General features: G+C 41.3%; 2 protein-coding genes across 3 annotated transcripts in view; one reads left to right on the plus strand and one right to left on the minus strand.

The window, feature by feature from the left end:
- Positions 1-10136: 10136 nt before the first annotated feature.
- On the minus strand, positions 10137-10646 carry shisa9a (shisa family member 9a; the record flags this gene model as incomplete). The annotated part of the gene is made up of 1 exon (XM_079493223.1): positions 10137-10646. The coding sequence occupies one exon, from the start codon at positions 10644-10646 to the stop codon at positions 10137-10139; it is 510 nt and encodes a 169-aa protein (XP_079349349.1).
- Positions 10647-13824: 3178 nt separating this feature from the next.
- cpped1 (calcineurin-like phosphoesterase domain containing 1) overlaps positions 13825-26318 on the plus strand; it is a 77698-nt gene continuing 65204 nt past the window's right edge. For both annotated transcript variants that reach the window (XR_013788871.1, XM_079493222.1), the window contains exons 1-2: positions 13825-14012; positions 21445-21663. Coding sequence is in view for 1 of the 2 variants with exons in the window: in XM_079493222.1 (XP_079349348.1) it covers positions 13940-14012; positions 21445-21663 (292 nt within the window). In the remaining variant the exon portion in view is untranslated. The remainder of the gene's footprint in view (positions 14013-21444; positions 21664-26318) is intronic.

Genomic DNA, 26318 nt, shown 5'->3' on the forward strand with positions numbered 1-26318 from the left:
CTCTCTGGCTCTGGTGGAGAGAGACACCGCCTGCCAGTCCCCCCCCCCCCCCTTCTCCCGCATCTGTCCGACCACTCCGCAATGTGATGTGACACACGGAGGGTCGGATGACAGCGCAGGAAGACGAGGTCACATAGTCACCTAGTTTTTAACGATGGACTGGCTCAGCGTTGCAGGCGTGCAATTGACAGGAGCCTACTTGGCATGCCTGCACGCTTGTATGCATATGTCTACAGTATACAGACAATGACACATGCGTACATGCAATTTACACATCCCCATACACATCAAACAATTTCCTACCCGGTCAACTTTCTGCTGGAAATCCAATATGGCTGCCATATTGGCCCCTATCAGAAAATAGCTTTGGCGATAACTTTTGAACCAGATGGGCTAGAAATGCAAACTTGGTGTATATTCATGGTTTCAGCGCATGAGAAACTCAATGAAATACTTACAGTATCTTTCTGATTGGGGTGTCTGGACCTTTAATTTGCATATTTCCAAGATGGACGCCACCCGGAAATGAGTTTTACTTGTTTTACAGTGACAACTGACTGTTATGCATGACAAAAAGTCTGCTTTTTAAGCGATATGAACACATTTGGTCAGTTTGAGCTTTCATTTCTATGCTGTCAATATGGCTGCAGTCATACATAATAGGCTATAGGCTATTTCCCCTCAGATAATATAGATATATATTCTATATATCTTAAAGACGACATTTTAATAAACTAACAATATAAACAGAGACATGCACCCAGACTTGCCAACAACTTAATCTTTAGGACTATACAAATTAGCCCAATCTAAGAATCGAGAATCCGTTTTAATCTCAAAATACCGCCTCTGCCAGAAGGTGAAAATCTTTATTTCATTTAATTTAATCCAGGAATTAAAAATCTTTTTTTTTTTTTTAATATTAGGCCTATTTTTTATTATTTTTCTCCCCATAGACCTTATTTGTGACAGCGTGAGGTAAGAACGGAAGATTATGCCTCCCGGTTTTGGGGGGTATCGGAAGGCGGGTCTTTTCAGAGTAAAATCTGCTGGCACTGTAGCGCCATTATTTTTTGAAGAATTCCCGCCAAAAGTCGTGTTAAAAGTCCAGACACACCCAATCATAAAGATAAGTATTCCATTGAGTTTCTCATGCCCTGAAACCATTAAATAGACACCAAGTTTGAATTTCTAGCCCAGCTGGTTCCCAGCTATTTTCTGATTGGGGCCAATATTGAGGCGGCCATATTGGATGTGTTCCTAATAGACGCCTTAAGAGACGACGTCATGAGAAACAGGATGCGCACGCATAGCGGCAGCACAAGAACCCTTCCTCTCATAAGATGCAATGGAAAAGTTCTAACTGCATTCACGTGTAAAAAATGCCCCATCAAACTTTCAGATGCTGTTTTTCTCCCAGTGTGGAGGAAGAATGATTAGGATTTGTATTGTGATCTCTCGCCCTTGAAATATATAATCATTGGTTTCTGTTGTGCAATAATAGCAATTCAAAACAGTTGTCCTCAAAACCACACCTCCAGTCGCTGTCATAAGAACGGGAGGTGCGCTCATGAACACGGCAGCAGAGCCTGGTTGTCCATGGCTTCACGCGCACCTGCAGCCCATCAAGTATAATTTATGCTTCGTCCCGTGATGGTGTCGCGCACGAAGACCTCTATGCTCACAACAGTCGCATCTGTGATGCGATGTGAGCTTGTATATCAGCTGTTCTCTGTGCGCAACACTGTTGCGCTTTGAAGTATAAATGTCTCCTAGGGTGCATCTCACTAGCCAACTCACAAGAGGAAGTTGAATGGACTGAAACCAGCGCTCCCCAAAACAACAGGTTTTGAGATCTGTTGGGAATTGATTACATGAAACAGTCACCCGTGCGCCCAGACCCAATGTTTGTAAACAAATAATTGGTCTATGGGTCATAGATATTATTTCTGGTGGTCAACCTTTTATAGCAAGGCAAATGCAGCACTCTAAAAAAAGTGGGGTTTTGAGGACATCAACATTTGTGACTAGATTTGATCGAAGGACTGCCATTGGATCTTTTTGAATTTTCGTTTTTTCATGTCATATGAAAGCAGGGAATCATAGCTTCAAATTGACATTGGTTGTTCAGTTTGACCCACCAGTTTTGGAGATATGGCTTATAGAAAAATGTCTTGCAGGAGTAGTGGAAAAAAGACCAAGCAGAGAAAATGGACTTCTAAGCTTTAGTTCAGTGATCTGTGACTTTAGGGGGCGCTGTTTTCCCTTCATTCCTCCATTAGTCAACCAGGACGGCAATTTAGTAAATTGCTTTTTTTTTCTTTTTCCACCCATTTTTTCCCCCCACCCATTATCCCTACCTGGATAATGGGTCCTATCCTAACCTGAATATTTTCCCAATTGAAGTCCCAACTCGTATGCACGCACACGCACACTCACGCTGAGTCACACACTCACGCACGCACACTCACTCAGACAATAGTAGTAGTGTCTTGCAGACATTGCTTTTCTTCATGCCAGTAGTCTCAGAAGCAAAATACCTATTAAAATGTCATCCTTCCCATCTTTGCATGTTTAGAAAGATTATAACTGCACGAGAGGTAATTAAGTCTAATGGTAAATTCAAATTGAGTCATGATACAGAATTGTATGTCACTTTTCTCCAACTAGTGCTCTCCTACAGTGCACAGTAGAAAAGTAGTAGTAAAGGCACAAATAATTGGCATCTCACAACAAACTGAGGAGAAACCCTTTGCAATAATCCACAAAACAGCAGTTATTCACCAGATAACTGCATTCGCAGAAGCCTCTTCAGAACTAATTCTGCTTTGTCCAATAGACCTGTCATTCTCAACTCCATTCCCCAAGACCCAGACTGCTGCTGGACTTGTGTATGTATTGGGAATCATGCTGCCTGTAGTATATGTTACCTCAGACTATACTGCAAGTATTCAAATGCATCTCGTGATCGAGACTAATATGTTTCACCCTTGTCCATCCGTACTTGTTTGTCCATGCGTCCATCCTCATAGTGGCGCATCTTTTTTCCTTGGATTATGATGGAATTTACAGGCCCTGTTTGTGCCAGATTATATTTTCTGTTTCTTTAAAACACACTTTTTGCTACTAGTCCTACAGATGTTGTCCAAAACTGACATATTATACATATTATCTCTGGGGTCATGTGATAAAGGTTTTTCAGAATTGTGTGTGCGTGCACATGTGTGTGTATCAGACTGATCAGCGTGACATTTCAAACAGCCAGCTGGTCAATGACGACTATGTTAACCTTGTGAATTTCTAATTGCAGATTAGCTCCAGGTTATGGGATATGTGTCTGAAAAGATATGGAGTGGAACTAACATGCACTCTCCATCCACCATGGCATGGGATCTACTACAAGAGAGAGAGAGAGAGAGAGAGGCGTTCAATTCAAGGCCACATATGATCTGGCTAACAACAAATAATCATGATGACAACACAACATTTGTTCTAGCAGAGATTTGCATTCCAATGAGTGCTACTTTTTGAGTGGTGTAAACCACTCCTACAACTGGCTTTTGTGTGCAGAAAAAAATGAGCATGGTTGCTATGTTCAAAATAATTTCTGACGTAATTAAATCACACCCGGGTGAACTGGATGACCGTAGCAACCGTGGTCATTTTCTCTGCGCAAAAACAGCCAGTTGTGAAATCACATCCAGGTGTGATTTCATTACGTCAGATCAGAGCTGATCAGGCTATATAATACCTTACCTTATATAATACCTCACATCGGACAAAAACTCCAGCTGAATCAACTTCATGGTCACAAATCATCACATCAGAAGACGACCCTACCAGAATCAGACCTAAAGGACATTCAGTCTTTGAGACCCTTGAAACCAAAGATCTTTAAAGAGGGTGGGAAAAACCTTACACCACTCAGTTCACACGGGTGTGATTTTTAAAATGTATACTGCACTTTTAAGTTGAATAAAAATCACATGGCCAAGTGGCCAACTCACTCATCCATTGTGCGTTTGAAACAAAATCACAAAATTGTACTAGAGAAAGAAACCAAAGCTCTACTGTCCTTCAGACATTAAAGCTTTGCTCCAGTCAGCCTCAATGTAACCAGGAATATCTGTCGCCTGCTGACATTGTACTGACTGTCACTGCACCCCTCTCTCTTCCTCTTGTTCTACCCCTCTTCTTTCTCCAACTCTCTTGTTCCTTCTCTTTCATCCCCCTCTCTGTATCTCTCTGTCTCTGTCTCTCTTTCCTGTCTCCATTCTCCCCGTCCTTTGTGTCTCTGTGCTCTTTGATTCTGAAAGCACATCGCCACAGCATTCTTGTCTCTTGAAGGATTCCAACATATAATCTCTTGGTTTTGAGACCGTTGGTGGTGGGAGGCTCAACTATTCTGTTTGTGTGGCTCTCGCTTTGGCCTCCAAGTGTCAATGGTGCCCGTCAGTCCAACACCCCTGTGGCCCTTCTGTCCCCTGCATGGAGCAAGTGTCATCATTGGACACGAAGGACAGCTTCATAGTTAAGCTCCTATACCGTATATACAGAGTCCTAACAAAACATCACCTCTTTTTACAGAGTGGCACCATAGGGGCCATGCTGCCTGGGGTCCTTGAGGAGATTCCAGGGGGTCCCCAGCTACATTAGTCAATATAGCTTTAACATTAGTTTAACCACAATCATTCTATATACATCAGCTAGTGAAAATAGCCAATCTACAACCTCACATGCTGTTGTGAGTTTGTAGATTAGCTATTAAAAAAACCTGCAATTGTGAATACTTTTGAAACATTTTGACAACACAAATCCTGTATTTTCAGATAGGGAGTGTCACAGGCTTGCAGGATGAAATCCAAGATGCATATTGGAGCCACGCTGTTGCCATGTGCATCCACATCATTCAATGTGGTTTGTATTACTAATTGATAATGTTCTGTGAGCGATATGTGATGAGGGTTGAGGGTTTTCATCATGCAGAGAAACCTAGATGCCGGGAACCGAGGCTCTGCTAGTTGTTTCGCTACGCTTCAGTAAACATTGCATCAAGCAAAAATGTGAATATGAATAGCAAATGAATATGAATGCTATAGCAGCTGGGGTCTTCCTTGTTTGCTTCGCAGACAAATAAATAGGTTTTTTTTCTCCATGTGTGGCACAGGAGTCACAGGAGTCCCAAAGGGATTTCCACCTCCTATATAAGCCAGGGGAGGCCTCCAGCCAGACCTGATTCACAGATGTTGGTAATAGGGCAATCTCGCCATAAGCTATAATCAATACGCCTTTTGCACTTAAAATAGATCATCCGTTCACTACACCTGAGCAAACTCTGCTTCTGCTGGTGTGTGTGTGTGTGTGTGTGTGTGTGTGTGTGTGTGTGTGTGTGTGTGTGTGTGTGTGTGTGTGTGTGTGTGTGTGTGTGTGTGTGTGTGTGTGTGTGTGTGTGTGTGTGTGTGTGTGTGTGTGTGTGTGAGATTGTGCACACACGCATGCTTGCTGCGTGAGTGTGCGCACACGTGCAGTGTTCCCATTCACCCCAGCATTGGTCTTTACACTGTAATTACTTCTCTTCTCCACCTCTTACTTACTGTATATCCTTCCCACAGGCAGCGCTCTCTATGAAATACTAACCTGCCTCTCTCATTCTATTTATATTCTGTCAATCTCTTAGCACAACAATAGCGTGTCCCTCTTTTCTCTCTCAACCTCTTTCTCTCTCTGTGTGATGAATCGCCTCCTTGGCCAATGGAGGGTACCTGTAAACCAATCAGAGGGCTCCCAGGAGGATCCTGTCAGATCATAGAGGTTAATAACATTCCACATGATTACCCACAAACTCTGGGATTAGAGGGTTGGGTTTGGGCAGGTTCCACATCGGTGGTAATAATTACTATTCCACAGAGTTGTCCTTCCTGGTTGTCATAGGTGACACTTCTCTTCTCTTCTCTTCTCTTCTCTTCTCTTCTCTTCTCTTCTCTTCTCTTCTCTTCTCTTCTCTTCTCTTCTCTTCTCTTCTCTTCTCTTCTCAATATCATTCCTCTAGCTGGATAACTTTAGGATAGACCTTATTTATTGGATCATGTTTAATTTAGGTTGTTTGTGCTGCTGGACAAAAAAGGGCTATGGTACCATTTCAACTCAAAACAAGCACAACAAAATATATCAAAATACAAACCCCAGAAGGATGGCCCAACAACTGCATTGAAACACATAATATACCTGCATGGCAGGAAGGGGCAGAACAACAGAATGCATGAATGATATTTTTTATTTTAAAAGCTCATGCAGAAAACAAAATCAGCCACGGCCCTTTGATTTTCTAACGCGGAGAAACAACCCTAACCTGTGTAGCCAAAATGAACACCGCTGTTGAACACAACCTTTCCTCCCCTCTTCTCACGAGATCTGCTTTCATGATAATGCTGATGATACCATCAGTCAGTGGATGTATTCAGAGTGCTTCATGCTAAACAAGGTTACCTCATCTCTTCTCTACCAGCATAATCAATATGGAAATGCTGCTGTATCATCTATACCATTATACATTTCAGACAATCGGTGATAGTAACCCTCGTTCCCCAGAGCTGTGATAAACACTGAAATGAGCAGAAATGGAGAACTATGGGCCAATATTGACTAGAGAAACACTGGCCAATACCAATATTGATAGTTTGCTATTTATGCTTCCATTGATAACTAAACATGAAACATCATCACTTTTATCAGCAATTCTATCAGGTTATTTGCATAGGTGAATTTGAGTGTCTTCTCCCCCTCTCACTTGCCCTCTCTCTCTTTCTCCCCCTCTCTTTTGCTGATCGAGCTCTGGTCTAACGCCACACACAAAACCTCTATCCTTCATCTCTTACTCTCTCTCTCTCTCTCTCTCTCTCTCTCTCTCTCTCTCTCTCTCACTGATCAAGCTCTCTCAGCAATTTGTGCTGACATCAACCGCTGCCTAACAACACCAGCTTGCGCTGAAGGGCATGTCCATATTTATAATCCAGCCACACGGCAAACACAGATAACTTTAACTATAAGTTTGTCTCACTTGACCTTACGATACTGTCTTGAGTGCAGGCGTAGAGGAATAGGAGACCTGGCTTGTTTTGAGACACAATGGTGTGATTACCCTTGTTTGCCGTGTATCGCACAATGGAGCGGAATTATGTCAAATGATTGTACTCACAAGTCACTGTCTTCGTCAACACAACCCTATAGATATAAATTACACAAGACTCACACAACCTCCCAAAATGAAGGAGGTGCCCACTGCCAAGAGATTTGACTGCAGTCCCGGGGAATTATACGCCAAATCTCCTTCAGACAAAATGAGTGTGTCAGCTGCACTGAAAAGATGAAAATACATCATTTTAAAGCTACATTTTCCTTCTGTATTTATTGTGTTATCTGTTGCCATTTTGGAGGAAATGAGCACACGAGAAAGCAACAAAGCAAAGCAAGGGGGTGATGCAATCTGGTAAAGGATCTGAACACTTTGTACTGCCTGAGATTATACTGTGTGTGTGTGTGTGTGTGTGTGTGTGTGTGTGTGTGTGTGTGTGTGTGTGTGTGTGTGTGTGTGTGTGTGTGTGTGTGTGTGTGTGTGTGTGTGTGTGTGTGTGTGTGTGTGTGTGTGCGCGCGCGCATGTCCATGCATGTGCGTGTCGGTGTGCACGCGCATGCCATGCGTACGTGTGCCCATGAGCCTTGAGTTAGTATGCATGTGTTAAGACTTGCCTGATTTCTTTACCCCCTTTTATTTATTTCCATGAATGTATATATACACAGTGCAATGTGTCTGTCTGTGTGTTCTGAGTTGTTTGATCTTTTTTTTTGTGTGAGAAAATACAAAGCCTAACCAGAACATTACCACTGTAGCCCACGGGACGCAAACAGAAATAGCTGGCATTCACAGCTCTGTATTTTACCATGTTCTTCCTCTCTCTCTCTCTCTCTCTCTCTCTCTCTATCTCTATCTCTATCTCTATCTCTATCTCTATCTCTATCTCTATCTCTATCTCTCTCTCGCTCTCTCTCTCTGTGTCTGTCTGTCTGTCTGTCTGTCTGTCTGTCTGTCTGTCTGTCTGTCTGTCTGTCTGTCTGTCTGTCTGTCTGTCTGTCTGTCTGTCTGTCTGTCTGTCTGTCTGTCTGTCTGTCTGTCTGTCTGTCTCTCTCTCTCTCTCTCTCTCTCTCTCTCTGCCTGTCTCTCTCTTTCCTCATCTTACAAATTATGTGGGCATGGACTGAAATAAAACGTTGAATAACCGCTGAATTTGAAGAGCTCTGAAGGGAGGCGGCGGATCTCCTCTTCGCTTTTCTGCCATTATGAAACTGTGGGATATCTGGCCAGTGTGAGATAAAAAAAAACATGCTGACATTTGAAACAAACAGCGAAAGCCTGCATAGAATGCATGGTGCTGTACTCTGTACTGTACTGTATGTTTATGGTCCACTTAGGCTAAAGATAGCATGTTGTTTAGACAGATGTATAGGTTTGATGTTTACTTACTACGTGTCCTAGTGTCTTTGAAGCACTTTGTTCTCTTTGCACTGCACTTATGTGACTGTTCACCGTTTCATACCGTTTCTTGACTAGGGTTCAATGACACAATTGGCTAGAGAAAGAGATGAACACTTCCCAGTTGTCTTGTATTTCCACAGTGAGAAGACTACAGCACCAGCTGATCTTTCAGTGGCTCTCGACTGGTTTACTGAGACCTGAGAATTGTACCATGCATGACGTTGGCTACCCCCCCAAATCCTCTACTGAAGGTGTTAGAGAACAGAACAACTGCCCTGCCCAGTGGTTGAGAAACCCTTGCTGGACGTTCAGTGTTTTCTCTCCAGAGCAAGAGGAGACCAAGGGAAGCGTTCAGACACTAATCTTTAGCCCTTATGCTGTCAATTCCGTTTTGAACCGTTAATCTGTGACATGACATCAATGCCAGTGACTTGATGGAAACATGGGAACCGCTTCCATTACACAAAGAAAGAACACTCCAGATTCTATAGGCAGTTTTACCCCTAACTCTCCACTCTCCACTGCAGCCCCAAAGATCTGCCTGTGATCTGTTATGCACAATTCACACAGACATTGGACCAACATTGGACCATCAGGTACCCATGCAGATATACACATAAAATGCTTGATACAAAAGAAATGGACGTCCCCAGAAAGTAACACTGAGCTGCCATACAGTAGCCTACATCCTCCTCTGCCTTTTCGTCATTTCCCCCCAAATTGCTCACCTGGGCAGCCACCCTGCAGCACGCTGGCCACGGCCCTGTGAACAATACAGAGAGAAGGGGAGGGGGAGAAATAGAAAGATAATGTGGGGAGGGTGATGAAAGAGAACAGAAAGAAACAATGGAGCGAGGGAGATAATCAGAAAGAGGAGAGGGAGATACAGTGAAGGGGAGACAGAGTAGAGAAAGAAAAGATAAGGAGGGAGATATTTGTTACTAGGCAGCAAATACAGACAGTGAGAATTGTGCTTATCTTGCTTAGTTTAATTATTCAGCAGGTCTGCACTGCTTCCCAGCATCTCCTTTACTGTCTGGCTTGTGTCACAAAGTGGAAAATATTGGGATTCCCCCCATTATGGCGAGATCTGGTCCTCCTTGTGCTGTAATTATTATGGATATCATGGCCATTTTCATATAATTATAGATTAGCCTGCCCTATACGCAAGTATAGTTGCATTCCAGTATGACATTTAAACAGCTTGCTTGACTCGGACAATATTGACGAGACAGCTTTTCTAATAAAATAGGCTAACATTTCAGAGCAACCTCTATTTATAGGTAATGTTTATAGGTCCTGGTGTTTTGGAAACAAGCCTGTCTATAATTTTATAACACTGCACCCAGCCATTGACAGGATGACACAAATTGTGCAGATTTGGTTTCATGTTTACTGGTAATGGTGTCACTTATTGTTGCCAGCCTGTCAGCCCCATTTAATTCAGTAATTATATATTTCTGTGTGGGTATGAACAACAGAACACCACGTATCATCAGATTGCAGCCTATAGTGCTATACTGTAGGGCTGAGGGCAGGCTACTACTACTACTATACTGAGGGAGCTACGGGAGGGGTGGAGGAAGGGAGAGAGATATAGAGACTCTCACCTGGACATGTTCTCTCTCTGGGGGCGGTGAGCCTTTTCCAGACCCAGTTTAGTGAAAATCCCCACAAGGGCCATGACGGCCACTACTCCACATATGATATAAACGATCAAGTTCGTTTTGTCTTTGGTGGTGTCGTGCATCTGCTTGATCTTCTTGAAGGGAGTTTGTCCGGTCTTCATCCACACCGGGGTATCGTAGTTCTTACAGATGCTCTGATCCAGCCGCGAGCGCTTGATGGAGCAGCAGAAGCGGAAGCCACAGGTGCCGCAGCAGTACAGATAGTTCCCCGTCTTGCAGATGAACGGCGGATCCCACTGGCCCATCACGTCGTAGTAGCCCCGACATTTGTCCTCGACGTCCTCCTCCACGCTCTCCTCCTCCCTGGATCCGTTGGAGGTGGCGATCATGACGAATCCGCCTAGTAGCCCCGGCTCGCCGTCAGCCTTGCACACGAGGGCCATAACTTTGACCAACAAGTAGCCGAGGAGAAAGTATTTCCCTCTCATTGTGCTCTCTTCCCCCGTTCAACTTCGCGCGGAAAGGGAAAGGACTCGGAGGAAAGAAAAGCGCACGGCGTAGATATTATGAAAAGTCCAGAAACATGCGTCCAAACGGCAGCGCACCGCCATCCGCGGCGATAAGCATCTTCACGAATAACGTGTCCTCATCCAAAGACGTACAATTATACAAAGCATTGGGTCGACTTTTCATGCATTAAACTGTTGCTGTTACCTCAATTACCGTTTTCCAAGTGACTTCGCATTCCCGAATCGTGCGCATATGTAGGCTATATGTCCTTTCAAAAACGCATTATAGTCTCCAATTGTGAGTGAAGTGCATCACTTCATATATCCATCGGCGCGCTCTTGCGCACGACAGTAGAGGCAGAAGTAAACCGCACCAACGACGAGAGAGCGCATAAAATAATCAGGGGTGCGCGGAGAGAGAGAGAGAGAGAGAGAGAGAGAGAGAGAGAGAGAGAGAGAGAGAGAGAGAGAACAGGGGGAGGAAAGAAGGATTGCGAATGAGTGAGTGAGAGACTATCGTGACATCAGATGATAATCCTCTCTAAAATGCATGCACACAAATGTTCATTTTAGCTGTCTAAGAAAAACGTGGGAGATTCTTTTTTTTCCACTTCATGCAGTTCTAGGCGTAGGCTGTCTTTGTTATAGAAATCCATAAGAAGCTTATATTGCCGCAAGCGCACTCTTCCAGGGACAGAGGCGAAAATCTGGAAAACAGGCGCTTCCCCCAGATGTTTGCATCCGGAGGCATGGCACGCTTTTAAAGATTTCAATGATTTCTGTTTTTGAAAGGATTAAGATTTCCACAACCGCCATATTCTTGTCCAAAATTACAAGGACAGCGATAAAACCAAATGAGATTGATGTTATTTTGCAAATAGTGGTAATCCATTTGAAAGTTAATTGCTATTAAAACTATTGAAAGATGTAAAATAAATAATATCAACCAAACCAGAAACCCCATGGGCCCTGAGACTTTTCACAAACAAAAGAGACAGGCCACACAATGGTTTCAGTATTAATTTATGATATATTTTCTCTATTATTAAGGTTATTTTTGCAGTCAGTTTGTTGAGGAGGGTGGGTGGGGCGGGGTTCACGACTCACGAGACATGGCCAAAGCATTTCTGGGGGTCCCCAGCCAAAAATCATCATCAGTAGCCTAAAACATTACTACTATAGGCCTACTGTAGGCTATACCTGCAACTAATTTTAAACATGGTGCATTTTTATTCTGCATTATGTATACAGGGACACACCTATACTCCTATATTGTTGAAATTACAGGTCATGTAAAATGTTAAATATATTATGATTATCTATACAATTTACAATTTAGGCATTTAGTAGACGCTCTTAATCCAGAGTGATTTACAGTAAGCAAGATAAAAAACATGCATGGTAATACATACAAACTTAAAAATAGTCATCATGAATCCTATACGTAAGCTTAAAGGACCACTTCACCACTTTTCAACTTCTCTTCCTATAATTGGTCCTAACTAATGTTCATGATAAAATACCACCATTTTTTTCTACTCAGTCTGTGTCTCATAGGAAGGCTGTGGGCAGTTCAGAAACCCGTCCACCAGTGACATCATCGATGGTGAATCCAAGCTAATAGAAACAGCAGGCTTTCTTTTCCTGAAAAGTTGCAATGCAAAAGTTGAAGCCATCGTTCTCACGATAATAACAATCTAAATATATTTTAAAACAAATCTTGTTTAAAAAAAAATCTGCCTAATGATGATGTCACTGGTGGACGGGTGTCCGAACTGCCCAAAGCCCTCCTATGAGAAACAGACTGAGTAGGAAAAAATGGTGGTGTTTTATCATGAACATTAGTGAGGACCAATTATATGAAGAGATGTTGAAAAGTGGTGAAGTGGTCCTTTAAGAACCTAACAGTGGAATATCTATCTAAAGAAAACTATCTATAGAGTGCCATATATACATAAAGTGCTATTTAAGTTACATAAATTGAGCCTATGCATCTACAATATATCCCCTTGTTTGAACAGGTGCATGGGAAGGGATTTGCTTCAGTTCATATCAAGGAAAACGTCATCATTGAAACATCATGCAGTGATGACATATGAGATAGTGCCATAAAAAGGTTGTTCTTTGCTTTATGAATGTCAATGGCATGAATGTGTTTGTCAAATACTGTAGCCTAATTGAAAAGGCAACAACTGAAATAGTTTGGTAGTAAATTGGGGCAAAACCAATCTGGATTACAACATGCCATTCAGCACCAGTCTCATGGGTAGCGTGTTAACCTTAACCAATGAATGAACCATGCAGGCAAAAACAATTGCATTACTGTCCAGGGTGCTTAAACAGCTCTGCCTCTGCCCAAGGTTCGAATAAAGCCCACAAACGGCTGTAACTGTCCAGGGCTGAACTCTGAACACCCCTGCCTCTGTCCAAAGTTCTGATAAAGGCAACAGGTTGTCCAGGGTGCTGAACATCCCGACCCTGCCTCTGTCCAAGGTTCTGATAAAGCCCCAAAACAGCTGTAACTGTCCAGGTGCTGAAGAGCCCTGCCTCTCTGTCCAAGGTTCTGAAAAGCCCACAAATCCCCGACCGCCATGACAACCGGGTGGGGGGAGGCAATAATAACCACAAGAAAAAACGGATTGGGTATGGGTAGCCTAAACAGTCTACTAATTATGAAAAAATATTATTTTGCTAAATGAACTTTTAACTGTATATTATATTATTATAATATACTACTAATATATTATTATATTATAATAATAATGATCAATTATTTATTTCTTTCTTTCTTTCTTTCTTTCTTTCTTTCTTTCTTTCTTTCTTTCTTTCTTTCTTTCTTTCTTAATTTCTTTCTTTCTTTCTTTTGTAGTACGCCGCGGCCTCACTAATATGGTAGCAAACTGTAGGATAGTGTTTGTTTTGTTTGTCCAGTAGCTTTAGTTTTATTTATACCGTGTACTGTGTCACATTATGCTGTAACGTCTCAGTTTCCCTTTGGGGATTAATAAAGTAGGCTATATCTCATATCATCATCTCAGGTATATAAAGATTAAACAATGTGTCAGATATACAAGTATTTGCAAAAAACAACCGACACAGATTTGCAATCTGGACTTTAGTTAAACAGGCACTCTAGTCGATCACCGATATAGCGAGTTCGACACTCGACACAGCAGCACAACAAGAAACAAGTTAGAAATCCGAACGCCAGTACTATTTGAAAAGTGTTACATGAATAAAAGCCGTTGGTTTTGGACAACGTGATAACAAATATGTCCGGGACCGGGAGTGAACAAGACATCTTCCTGAAGGCCAAAAACCGAACTTTCTGCGGACTGGACGAAGGTAGCTGACTCTTGACTGTTAGCTTCTGACGCTAAAGCTAGCCTAACGCACTGTTCCCCTCTATGCACTGTGGTCTAGCTGTTTCTTCAACACTGTTGTTACTGGTTGCGTTCAGACGTGCATAATAATAATAATCCTTCTTTGTCTTATTTCTATGCGTCTCTGCACTGTCTGGACAATAATTGTTTTCTTTTTGTTTACAAAAATCAAGTGTCATGTGAACCTTCTTTCTCACACGACCAACCTCCGCGTATTTCTGTAATACTGTCTGTAATGAATGAAGAGCATTTCAGATACTTTGTTTATAGTTTTTACATTTTTTTAAAATTGCAATATGTTTCATGTAAAAGAACTGCACCTATACTTGCATATATACTGCACCTATAATTCATTCATCTACGACGTTACAAACAAGTGTACAAATATATCCTAGATTCCTACCCTAAAACCTAACCAAAGAAAAATGACCTGCCCCCATGTCCTTTCGTACCACGTGTGCTTCCTAGGCTTTGTTTTGACAACACAATACGGCGTGTTCACGTTCTGTTACCCAGTATGGATACAAGTAGAGTGGGCACCTAAACATTGTGGGCTCCTCAATGTTACATTTACTTTCCAAAATGTAAACGATGCACAAACATTAATTTCACCCAGATTATGATTCTAAAAACAAAATACGAATTAAAACGAAAAAATAAAAAATAAATGTATGCTTTGGAAAATGGACAAAAAACCCCCCAAAAACAGTATACATGATGTGAACATCATTATTAGACCTAAACCGACCCTTAAACTTCTTGATTACGCCCAAAATGATTGGTTATCCACAGGGTTTGTAGCAATTGTAGAAATATTAGGCCTTACAGGTCATAACAAAAGATTATGTATTTGGTTCACCCCGTTTATAAAAGCAATGTAAATATTAAATAACATTTTAAAATCACACCCGTGTGAAGCGAGGTGTGCTCTTATTATTATGTCATCATGACGTAAAATAGACACTAAGCCAATTTGCTCAGACACTATGACGTACAATTCTCTATTCACTGTCAATGGGAATTGGATATTTGTATAAGACGAAAATCTACACTAATAGCTGAATATAGGAGGGGCTATAGTTCTCGGATGCCCAGGTTGACCAGGTATTTGGGCTGATAATGTGATGCTTATTGTCATTGCTGGGGTTATTGCATTGACATTTGACAATGCATCATGACTGTCCAGTCCGTATATGGGCATATCTGCGCGTCCGCAGCTGACACTGCCCACTGACACCGCCAACTGACACCCACTTTGTGGCTAAACTCGCTGGCTAGCCAACTAGATCTATATTCATCCTTGTACAATGTAGGGTATAGATGTATATTAACATTGATACTATCTAGAGCCAAAGGCTATTCTGTTTCATCAAGAATAATAATAGCTTTGTTTGGAGTAGTTGCGGTCCTAGTATCTTTGCTGTAGAGACCCAGAGCAAGTTGAGCATAGTAGTGCAACAGATTTCCTGTAGATCTATCACAGATAAAGAATACTGCAAAGCCCGACAGCAAAAGGTATTTCAGGATTCCAAGCGTGATAATCACATTAAGCGATGCACTCTTACCCTCATCAACTCATTGATTCATTGATTGCTTTACCTCTTGTCAGTGTTGCCAGTGCCTGTATTGGGGAAAGTTGATTGCATAAGGGCTTTTCAGGCGGAGAAATTCACTTTTTCCAGTGTTACGTTATTTTCTTTGAAAACAAGCCCCCTGTGCATTTGACTCGAATGAATGATGATTAGTATTGTTTTGAATGCACCATCTGCCACCTGAGAAATCTCTGTGATTTATCTTTGAAGTTGTACTGTACTTGCCCAGATGAAGCCACACAAAGCTGCCATTTCTTATCTCCTGTCATGGGAGCTTTGGAAGCTCCTTTTCAAGTCATTTATTTTTTCTTCTCTCTCACGCGCTCTCTTGTTCAAAGTTGGTCTCTGAAATAGTTCATACAACTGACTGGAGAGAGAGCGCAAGATTGGATGCTGTACTGCAGGGTGTGTTCAGCCTAACACAAAGCTCTGAGAGTCCCCCCCCCCCCCCACACACACACAGAATATGTAGGAGCTTTATGAAAGCTTGACAAATCGTGTCGCTTGTTGCAGGCGTCTACAAAGAAGATGGCTGATAAATCGTTATACTATTCCTGTATGTGCAGTTGTGCTTGCATCCTTGCACGTTTGTGTACATTGAAAGTGCACAAACGTGCAAGCACACATGCAAACAATAACATACAGCAATATATGAACACACTGGCATACAATGTTCACTAAGTTGTATGCCTGCAGAGTGCACGTTTAGTGTGTAGTTTGAATACAAATCCCCTCACACAAGTGAGGGCATAATCTGTACAAAGGTGGTTGCTGTTTTGTTATAGATAAATAGATGTGTGAGCGGAGACCAAATTCAGAAAGTATTGTGTTGAGCTGCTGGAGTTAAAGGTATGTTGGAGAAACCTTTTGAGTCCAATAGCCTTGTCCAAAGAGAAATATTTAGCAGTATATCAGTATTGGCTGATAAAAGTAACATTTGCAGTCTGCCAGTCATTTTTATATCGGTGCATCCCTGTATGTTGAAACAATTTCTTCCACATTTCATCCACATTTAAATATGGTTATCACGTGGCTTCCACTGGTACAAATAAAATGTGATTTAAGTGATAATGTTGTTTTGTTAGTGTTAAATATTGTTATATTCCGATAGCGTGTAGAGTGTTTGTTCAGTAGGTGTCTCTCCATCTCTCCAGCTCTTTAGTAAACAGAAATTTCATTTTCAGGTTATGATGCCAATCTAATCAATTCAGGATAAACAAGTGAAAATGGAAGTATGAAACTAACAAAAGAAATTGCAAACACAATTGGAACTCGAACACAGGCAATCAGGCATATACGATAAGTGTAAATTATTTGCAGGTGTCTCTGTCCTGATTTGGATGAAATTATCTGTTTACTAAATAGTTGGAGAGACTTTTTAACAAAAAACACCTCTTACTAAACCTCAAATTGAATGAGTTTAATGACCTAGTGGTGTTTGTTGAATTGACCTAAGCTAAAATAACCTCACCTAAGGGTTTTGATAGGGTTGTGAAATTCATTAAGTGACCACGCCACTGTGACCACTATACCAGGAACATTCGCCAACTTTTTAACCAATCTGATGGCATAGTTATGATATCAGTAAAAACGTTACTAAAAGACTATCTCACATAAATGCGCCCCAGCTATGCATATGGTTAATTTGGTGCATTCTGCCTCGTCACACAAAATCCTGCTGCTATGAATATGAGAAGGCAGGGCTGTTGGTCAGTGGTGTGGTGTGTGAGTGTGTAGCACTTGACCTACTAGACACTATCACCCACGTCTTTTGTTTGTTTGTTTTTCCATTCCGTGCCCGCCTCGTGCCTTAAATTGGTACGTGACTCACCCACTGGTCTGCAACTAAAGCTCTATGCATTCATTATCACAACATACAGTACTGACACTCCACAGAGGATGATACACAAGGTAATGAGAATTCAGAATCAGCGCTCTCTGACATAATTTGGACTCGGAGATGGCGGTGTATTTTGGAGCTGTGTGCTATAGCAGTTTAAACATGTAAAGGCATATCATTATCTACAAGAAGGTGCTCTTTGTGGGCTTTTTGTTTCAAACTAGTATTGATTGATTTATTGATTTGCACAACAGGAATCCTATACATATACATAGTATACTGCTACTTTCATAGGAAAGCTGTCAGAATAGTGTTGTGCCAGTGAGGTAAGAAACCTTAGGAGGGCTTATAAGAGAACCTCGCCGTTTACATTACATGCACTTTGCATGTATTAGTCTATATAAAAACAATAAATAAATTAAAACGGATCATAAAGTATAAGAAAATAACTTAAGACAACAAAAAACATCACAGAACATACTGATCAGAAATGACAAAATAAGACAAAGAAACAAGATAAAAAGAGTTTTATAACGGAATCAATAGATTATCTCAAGTTGCTATGAAAGCCTACATTTCCCGCCAGTCGTGTCGTGTCACGTGACGCCTCCATATATGGTAATGCCTCGTGACACGTCACGCCTCATGACACACTCCATATACAGCAGGGTTCCCCAATTAATTTTCCTCAAGGGCCATATTTTGACTAGGGTACCAGGCTGGGGGCCGAGTCCGCACGCGTGAGGTCGAGGTCTTGCCCTGAAAATTCATTTTCAGGGCAAGACCCCATTTGAAAAGGATGCCCAGTTTGACATGCATAGGCTACTGACCCCCATTTAATGCCATTTATATCTGGGACCCCCTCCCAAAAAATAATAATATATATATATATATATATATATATTTTTGAAATTCTTCCACGGGCCGCAAGGGGGCGCTCTGCGGGCCGCAAATGGCCCGCGGGCCGCCTATTGGGGAACCCTGATATACAGTATGGCTGTCTCCATGTCAATCTGAGATCATCAATATATCGATCTGACATCTGTCCCTCGTGCTTCTCAACTGTGCCGTATTAAGAAGCTCTGTTTCAGGCCTGAAAACGTCAATTAAAAAAATCACACCCTTGTGAAATGAGGGGCGCTCTTGTATGTCCGGAGAATCTGGACCAGTGGACCATTTATGATTTCGAGCCCTGACCTACAGTAAGTACTTTGCAGTCATTACTTAAGATCAAAACTGTAGGCGAGCTGGACAGAAACCTCTTTTATCAGCTTTACTCATCTGGTTTTCCAGAGTGGGGTCCTCCCCCCCCCCCCCCCCCCCCTCTCTCTCTCTCTCTCTCTCTCTCTCTCTCTCTCTCTTTGCTTTTGATTCTTTGCCCGAGTTTCTCTGGAGGAAAGAATTATCATCAGCACATGAGGAGAGAGACATGGAGAGCATGTTAAGCGCCGAGGATGCGGATCAGCTAGAATTCCCCGCTGTGTGCAAGTAGGGGGGATTTGTGAGTGTGTGTAGTGTCTACATATCTGTGGCTTTGTGCTTGTCTCACTGTCTTTCTCTCGCTCACACACACATACACATGCATGCATTCACACACTCATGGTGAACTAGGCCTGTCAAATGATGGTTCAATATTTGAATATTAATTGAATTATATATTTTTTAAAGTGCGCTTCTCGAAGTGCAGATCTCCGCAAAATGTGGAAGTCGATCGCAGGGATTCGTAGCCAATCTAAATGGAACATGGAAGATTTTAACTGATACATCTTGATCACATGACTCCAAAGTAATAATGTGTACTGATTTTTTCAGCTGCTACTCAGTTTTCTGAGTAGCACCGAAGAGCGTTTATTTTATTTTATTTTATTATACTTTTTGTAAGAAAATGCTAAATATTGAATATGCAAATTGATTTTGTAATGTTATTCCGTACTGCTGGATTATGTATTATGGATCATGGCGGTGGCTCAGGGGTAGAGTGGCTGTATGGTAACCGTAAGGTTGCCAGTATGAACCCAGGCTCCCCCAGAGTTGGTGTCGAAGTGTCCTTGAGCAAGACTCTGAACCCCTAATTGCTCCTGATGTGCTGGTTGGTGCCTTGCATGGTTTCCGCTGCCATCGGTGTATGAATGTGTGTGTGAATGGGTGAATGTAATGCACAATCTCTGTAAAGCGCCTTGGATAAAGGCGCTATATAAATGCACCATTTACCATTTAAAACACTTGTTCGTGTCAGCAATTACTCTGACATGTAGGACATGTAGGCTGTCACGATTACAAATTTAAGTTGATGATTAATTGTCACACAAATAATTGCGATTAACGATTGAATTGTGTTTTTGGCAATGAACATTGGAACATTGGAACGCATGAATAAAGAATATATTTCTGTTTGCCTGGTAATCAAACAAAGCCCAGTGCAGATATGACAAATAAGTGAAATATACAAAGAAATTACAGACATATTCATTATTATCTTTATACTTTTTTTTGTAAAAGGTAAAACAAAATGCGGAAATAGCTGATCTACAAGCTTACAACGCGTCACAAATATATATGCTTCTAAACTTCAGTAGCTCAAATCAGATACAATTAATCTATAGCAATGATTAGGGTGATTAGAGGGGGAAATAAGTGTGATCCGGTCTAGGCGTGGTCTAGACCAGATGATAAAAATTAATAAAATCGTATTCCGGTAAGGTGGTTCTGGCGTTGCTTTGTTTTGGTCCCCCCCCCCGTTTGTTTTTAGTCTCGCCAGTCGCTACGAGTTGGAATAAAAGATGGATATACCAAACAAACTATTCCAAGAAGTACTTGAAGAAACTTGTCGGAATCATACGCCGCATCAAAGCTTTTATTGGGTAGGTAGGCCCTAAAAGGATGATGCCCTATTCACAGGGAATTATTTTGGGTAATTCTGATTCCGGTTTGGTGGTTGGATGACTACAAACCAGTAACAACATGACGTAAGTTATCATCCGCTCCCGACCGGATCAGAAACCCGAAAATGGTATGGGTCCCAGGCTACATACCCAGTAGCGTTCACTATTGGTGTACCATTACATTGTAGCTACAACAAAGAGTATGGTTTGAATGAGAAACATTCTTTCTTTAACCCATTCAGGCGGGGCAAAAATCGTCCTCGGTCCTAAATGGGTTAAAAGAGAGTAGTGGGATGTCAGACTGCTTTTCAAAGCCAAGGCTGGGGGAAGGAATCTTTGTTTCTTCTTGGCTCGAGTCCATTCCAAGGTAGAAATTGTGTGTTGAGGATTTGGACTGAAGATGTTTTATATCAAAGGGAATCCTTTGATCATATACAGTGCCCCACATTGCCCCAGGGAGTTATTCCACCATATTGCACATGGTGAGTGTTCCCTCTGAATTATTAGCAATACTACTACTGTACTACTACTGACTGTACTACTGCTACTACTACTATTTATACTAATACAACTATTACTAGTACAATATGACTACAAATAAAATAAAATAAAAGCAGTGTGCTGAACTTAAAATAAAATAAAACACTTGTTTGGAGTGAGGTGTGCCTCGTTTCTTGAATTGATTTCTCTCACTACTTTTAGTTAAAGTGCTCTAAACAAGTGCTTGTAAAATCCATAGACTCTAAACAAACAAAAGATCAACCTCACAGAAAACTACTTAACCCATTTTGGGCGGGAACCCTTTTTGGTGTTTTAAACATTGTTATAATTTAGCTATTGAAAAATAGCAGATCTACAAACTCATAGCGCGCCACCGAGTGGCGCGCTACGAGCTTGTAGGTCTGCTATTTTTGAAAAATCATGACAATATTTATTTCAGAAAACTGGAGGATTTAGAAGATTTTTTTAAAATGTTTGATGTCAGGCCTACAGTAAATGGGTTAAGATGAAGCAGAAATCTCCTCTTTCCTGTAGATCCGAATGTGTTTATCCAACTAATTTATTCCTCCCGCTTTCCAGATGCGGAGAGGGTGTGGAAGGGACCGTTCTGCTTCATCGTGGCCGCGGACCCCCAGCTGGGTCTGATGAAGGCCTGGAGTGAGGGAGACTGTGATGGTGGAGGGGACGAGTGGGAGGAGGAGATCCAGCTCACCAAGCAGGCCGTGGCGGCTGTCAATCAGCTCAACCCCAGGCCCCGGTTCATGGCGCTGTGTGGAGACCTGGTGCATGCCATGCCAGGTAGAGTAGGAACAAAACACTGTCTACAGTTGGGTGCCACCGATATTGTCCCTTATCATTTGACCCATTTAGGCCTGACCTCAAAATTTAAAAAAATCCTTCTAAATCCTCCAGTTTTCTGAAATAAATATTTTCACGATTTTTCAAAAATAGCAGACCTACAAGCTCGTAGCGCGCCACTCGGTGGCGCGCTATGAGCTTGTAGATCTGCTATTTTTCAATAGCTAAATTATAACATAATGTTTAAAACACCAAAAGGGGTTCCCGCCCAAAATGGGTTAACTGTCCTTTTGCGCAGATCACGCAAACCTCAGCAAAAAGAAAAGGACAATATCAATGGCCTCCAACTGTACATGTCTGTGTCAGCTAATGTACCTGACTGTCTGATAGTTATTCTGCAGATCTGCTGCCTGTGCGTCAGATATTCTCTGGTTGTGTCTGAAATCAGCCACGACTACGCACTACGCATTCTATTTTTCAGATGTAGAAGTAATTTGTGTGTGCCGGAAGGCAGAATTGATTATTGTTAACCTGAAAACACCTGCGACAGCATCTGGGTTATGTTGATCTACAGAAATCAATACACCTAGCTAATCAGTGACTATAAAGCAGATTAACCTGTTGAGACATTCGAGCATAACAGTACAAGCACAAATCATCAAGGCTGTATGTGCTCCATAGAAAAATAAACTAATGAGACGAATGAACGAGCTAAAGCAGCGATTCTCAACCGTATTATTTTCAAGGACCCCCAGTTTGATATGCATCAGGCTAGTGTTAATTTAACTCTGAGAGTGTACAAATTGACCCAAATGGATTTACAGACCCATAAGCGTCCATTTGGGCCGCTGGTTGTACAGTACCTTGACCAGACGTTTAGAACCAGTGAACCAGAGTATTACAGTATTACTGTTGTACATTCTACCCCAGACTCTCTCACTACTGTAGCTGACAGTCTGACACATGCCTGTCCGATACCCAATCTGTCTTTAACCCATTTTGGGCGGGATCCCCTTTTGGTGTTTTAAACATTATGTTATAATTTAGCTATTAAAAAATAGCAGATCTACAAGCTCATAGCGCGCCACCGAGTGGCGCGCTACGAGCTTGTAGGTCTGCTATTTTTGAAAAATCGTGAAAATATTTATTTCAGAAAACTGGAGGATTTAGAAGATTTTTTTAAATTTCGAGGTCAGGCCTAAATGGGTTAAAGGGAATATAAAATGTCTGTAGTATAATGATTAATTTATCCTGCCTCCCCCTGCGGACATTGTCCTAATCTAATTAATATACTCTGTGAGGAGATAAAGTATTAGTCCAGGGTCAGTTACAGTACATGGACACTGGGCTCTTACAAAATACCGTACAGCTGTTTTTAATGTGGAAATCCCCGCAAATTCACTGCATCAAAGGCTTGCATGAAGTACTGTGTCATCTTATTTCCATTCCCTACAGTAAGAGGAATTGTTTGAATCCCTAAATGATGTCTGAAGTTCTGAACGCCCTCCATAGATAGTAGAATAAAGACAGTATGAACTAGTTTAACAACCAGAGTTATCCAGAAATCTGCTTTGGTGAGAGACATGATTTCTGTCTAATGCAGAACACTCACTGGTGACCACTGTAGTAGACTGTCTATCACTGTTTGTTTTTTTATTTTATTTTTTTAATCCAGTTGCAGTTTTATAATAGATCTCTGAATACCTTCTACAATGGCTGCATGATGTTGTTCCAGCAGCCATTGTCCAATATCTTGTCTTGGTAGGTTTGAATCAGTGATGGGAGATTAATCGGCAAACACATCGGTATCGGCTGATTTGAGTTGTCTTTAGATTAATCGGCATCGGTTCGATTAATCAATCAGAACGATTAATGAATCGGTCCGATTAATCGGTCTGTCTTTACAGATACACAAGCCCAAAGTAACAGCTTGAACAGATCTATAAGCTAAGCTCACAATATTAAATATAAAGGTATTAAAGTTAAATCTGACTTGCCTAAGCCTGCAGTGCAGACACCCTGTTACATGTATTTTTCAGAATGGACAAAATTATTATAATTTTTCAATACAGAATGAGATCATATTGACATCGGTAATATGGGTTATCGGCCATAACAGCAATTAATTATATCGGATATCGATGTCGGCCAAAATGTCTCATCGGCACATCCCTAACTTTGAATATAATTTGAATGTTAACTTAACATATCAGTATGCTTCACATCCCTGCCCTGTAAATCTATAAACGACCCACTCCCTCATAAGAGCAGCTGATATTTATCTATGAAAAGCAGAACCTGACTTTCTTGCTATTCTTAGACACAATCAGATGCCGTACCTACTGATGAACGTTTTGATCTACGGAGGAGACACGGGCTATAATAAAAACATTCTGTAACTCTATTTTAGTTACAGAATTATCTTCTTCTGTAGCTATGAAACACCAGCCTGCAATACAATACACAATAGTTATCTTTGCTTAGGTTCATGGGTGTGTGAAGGCATGGCTGGGATCTGAATGTTATCGTTTGCATGGAGTCGTCACAACCTACAGTACTAGATGACACACTTTTCCTCTGTTGAATATGTTCGAACTTCTTAGCCTTAACCCATTTTGGGCGGGAACCCCTTTTGGTGTTTTAAACATTATGTTATAATTTAGCTATTGAAAAATAGCAGATCTACAAGCTCATAGCGCGCTCGGTGGCGCGCTATGAGCTTGTAGGTCTGCTATTTTTGAAAACTGGAGGATTTAGAAGACATTTTTTAAATTTCGACGTCAGGCCTAAATGGGTTAATACGCCTGTGTAAAATAACTTTAATTGAAATGGCCCTTGAACACCAGGGTATGTTGCAATGTTTCTAATTCTGTTTCACAATGAGCTATGTGTGTAACGCTGGTTGTTGCCAGGCACTTTAGTAGATAACCAACCAGTATTTGAATGTACCGGTAAATCTCACAGTTCATGATCTGTGTCACATGCCATCACTACAGTTGGGTGCCACCGATATTGTCCCTTATCATTTTACCCATCCAGTTTTCTGAAATAAATATTTTCACGATTTTTCAAAAATAGCAGACCTACAAGCTCGTAGCGCGCCACTCGGTGGCGCGCTATGAGCTTGTAGATCTGCTATTTTTCAATAGCTAAATTATAACATAATGTTTAAAACACCAAAAGGGGTTCCCGCCCAAAATGGGTTTTAACTGTCCTTTTGCGCAGATCACGCAAACCTCAGCAAAAAGAAAAGGACAATATCGATGGCCTCCAACTGTACCTCTTCCTGTCTCTCTCCCATGTCCTAACCTAAAGAAGGTTTCTAAATGCCTCAAAAAGATTGTGATTGCAGTCGCACATGGAATCAACGTGAATTTAAGTATTTGTTGATGTGTTTAACAACACAAAGGCCTGTAATGTGTTGGGTAACTTGTGTTCAGCTACAAAACAGGAAAAATACAAAGGCAAGAATGAAGGTAAAATATTATTGTTCTTTCTTCCTTGTCTCTAATAGAAATGCCCAATTGGTAAACAACTGAACTTACAGTGACAGCATGTGATGTTTATCTATGAACCTGGATGCCTCTGAGCTGTTTAAATAAAAGGCAAGCTCTAGCTTTGGAAAAGGGTTCTGTTGCAGAATATACTGTAGGCTATAGGCAGCCAATGGGCATATGAAGACTTTTTGATATATGACTTTAGCTTGTAAGTAATGTGCTTAGCCTACACTCCTGGAGCAATGTATTGTTTCATCTATTCTTATGATAAATCTACTCCGGTAGTGTTATCCTCTCTGACGTTGAGTTATTGGGCGCAAGGGCAGACTATCTGTTAACCCATTCAGGCCTGACGTCGAAATAAAAAAAACGTTCGCTCTGAAAGAATATATATTCAAAGATTTGTGCCGCATTTTTACGATTTTTCAAAAATAGCAGATCTACAAGTTCATAGCGCGCCACTCGGTGGCGCGCTATGAGCTTGTAGATCTGCTATTTTTCAATAGCTAAAGTATAACATAATGCTTAGTTAAAACACCAAAAGGGGTTCCCGCCCAGAATGGGTTTAAAGCTATAATATGACACACATGCGTCCTCAGGTCTAAATGGGTTAACCCATTTAGACTTTTCTTTTAGCTGATTCTAAAGAAAATGCCTTCTAAAGTTTTCTGAAAAACTTCAAATATTTATTCAAAAATTACAAAACATGTATGTTGCTACAGTATATATTGTACATAGCAACAACATCAAGGACATACACTCATACACAATACACAAAACATACATACACAAAATCCGGCCCCTGGGTAAGGTTCCTGTGGCTCCTGGGACATATTCAATATTTAAATGTAAAAATAAATGTTAAAGTATTATTTGATGGTTGGTTGTACAAAGACAATGGCATAGGGATGACCATTATTCATGTTTTTTAAGTTTAATTGCGAGGTCGCAGTTTACTATGAAAACCTGCATTTCCCGAACACTCAAGTCACGTTCCATATATGGCCAGTACATAATTCATTCCATGCCGTCACCCAGGCAGATGCGCGCTTCTTGCCCTTAGGGCGTCTTACTGGTCATTTACAAATTTAATAACAAGCATGAATACATTGTAGCCCACTTTGCTCGTGCCTCACCAATTTGCACATGCGCTGTTGC

Source organism: Electrona antarctica (genome assembly GCF_951216825.1).
Source record: "Electrona antarctica genome assembly, chromosome: 22".
Lineage (NCBI taxonomy): Eukaryota > Metazoa > Chordata > Actinopteri > Myctophiformes > Myctophidae > Electrona > Electrona antarctica.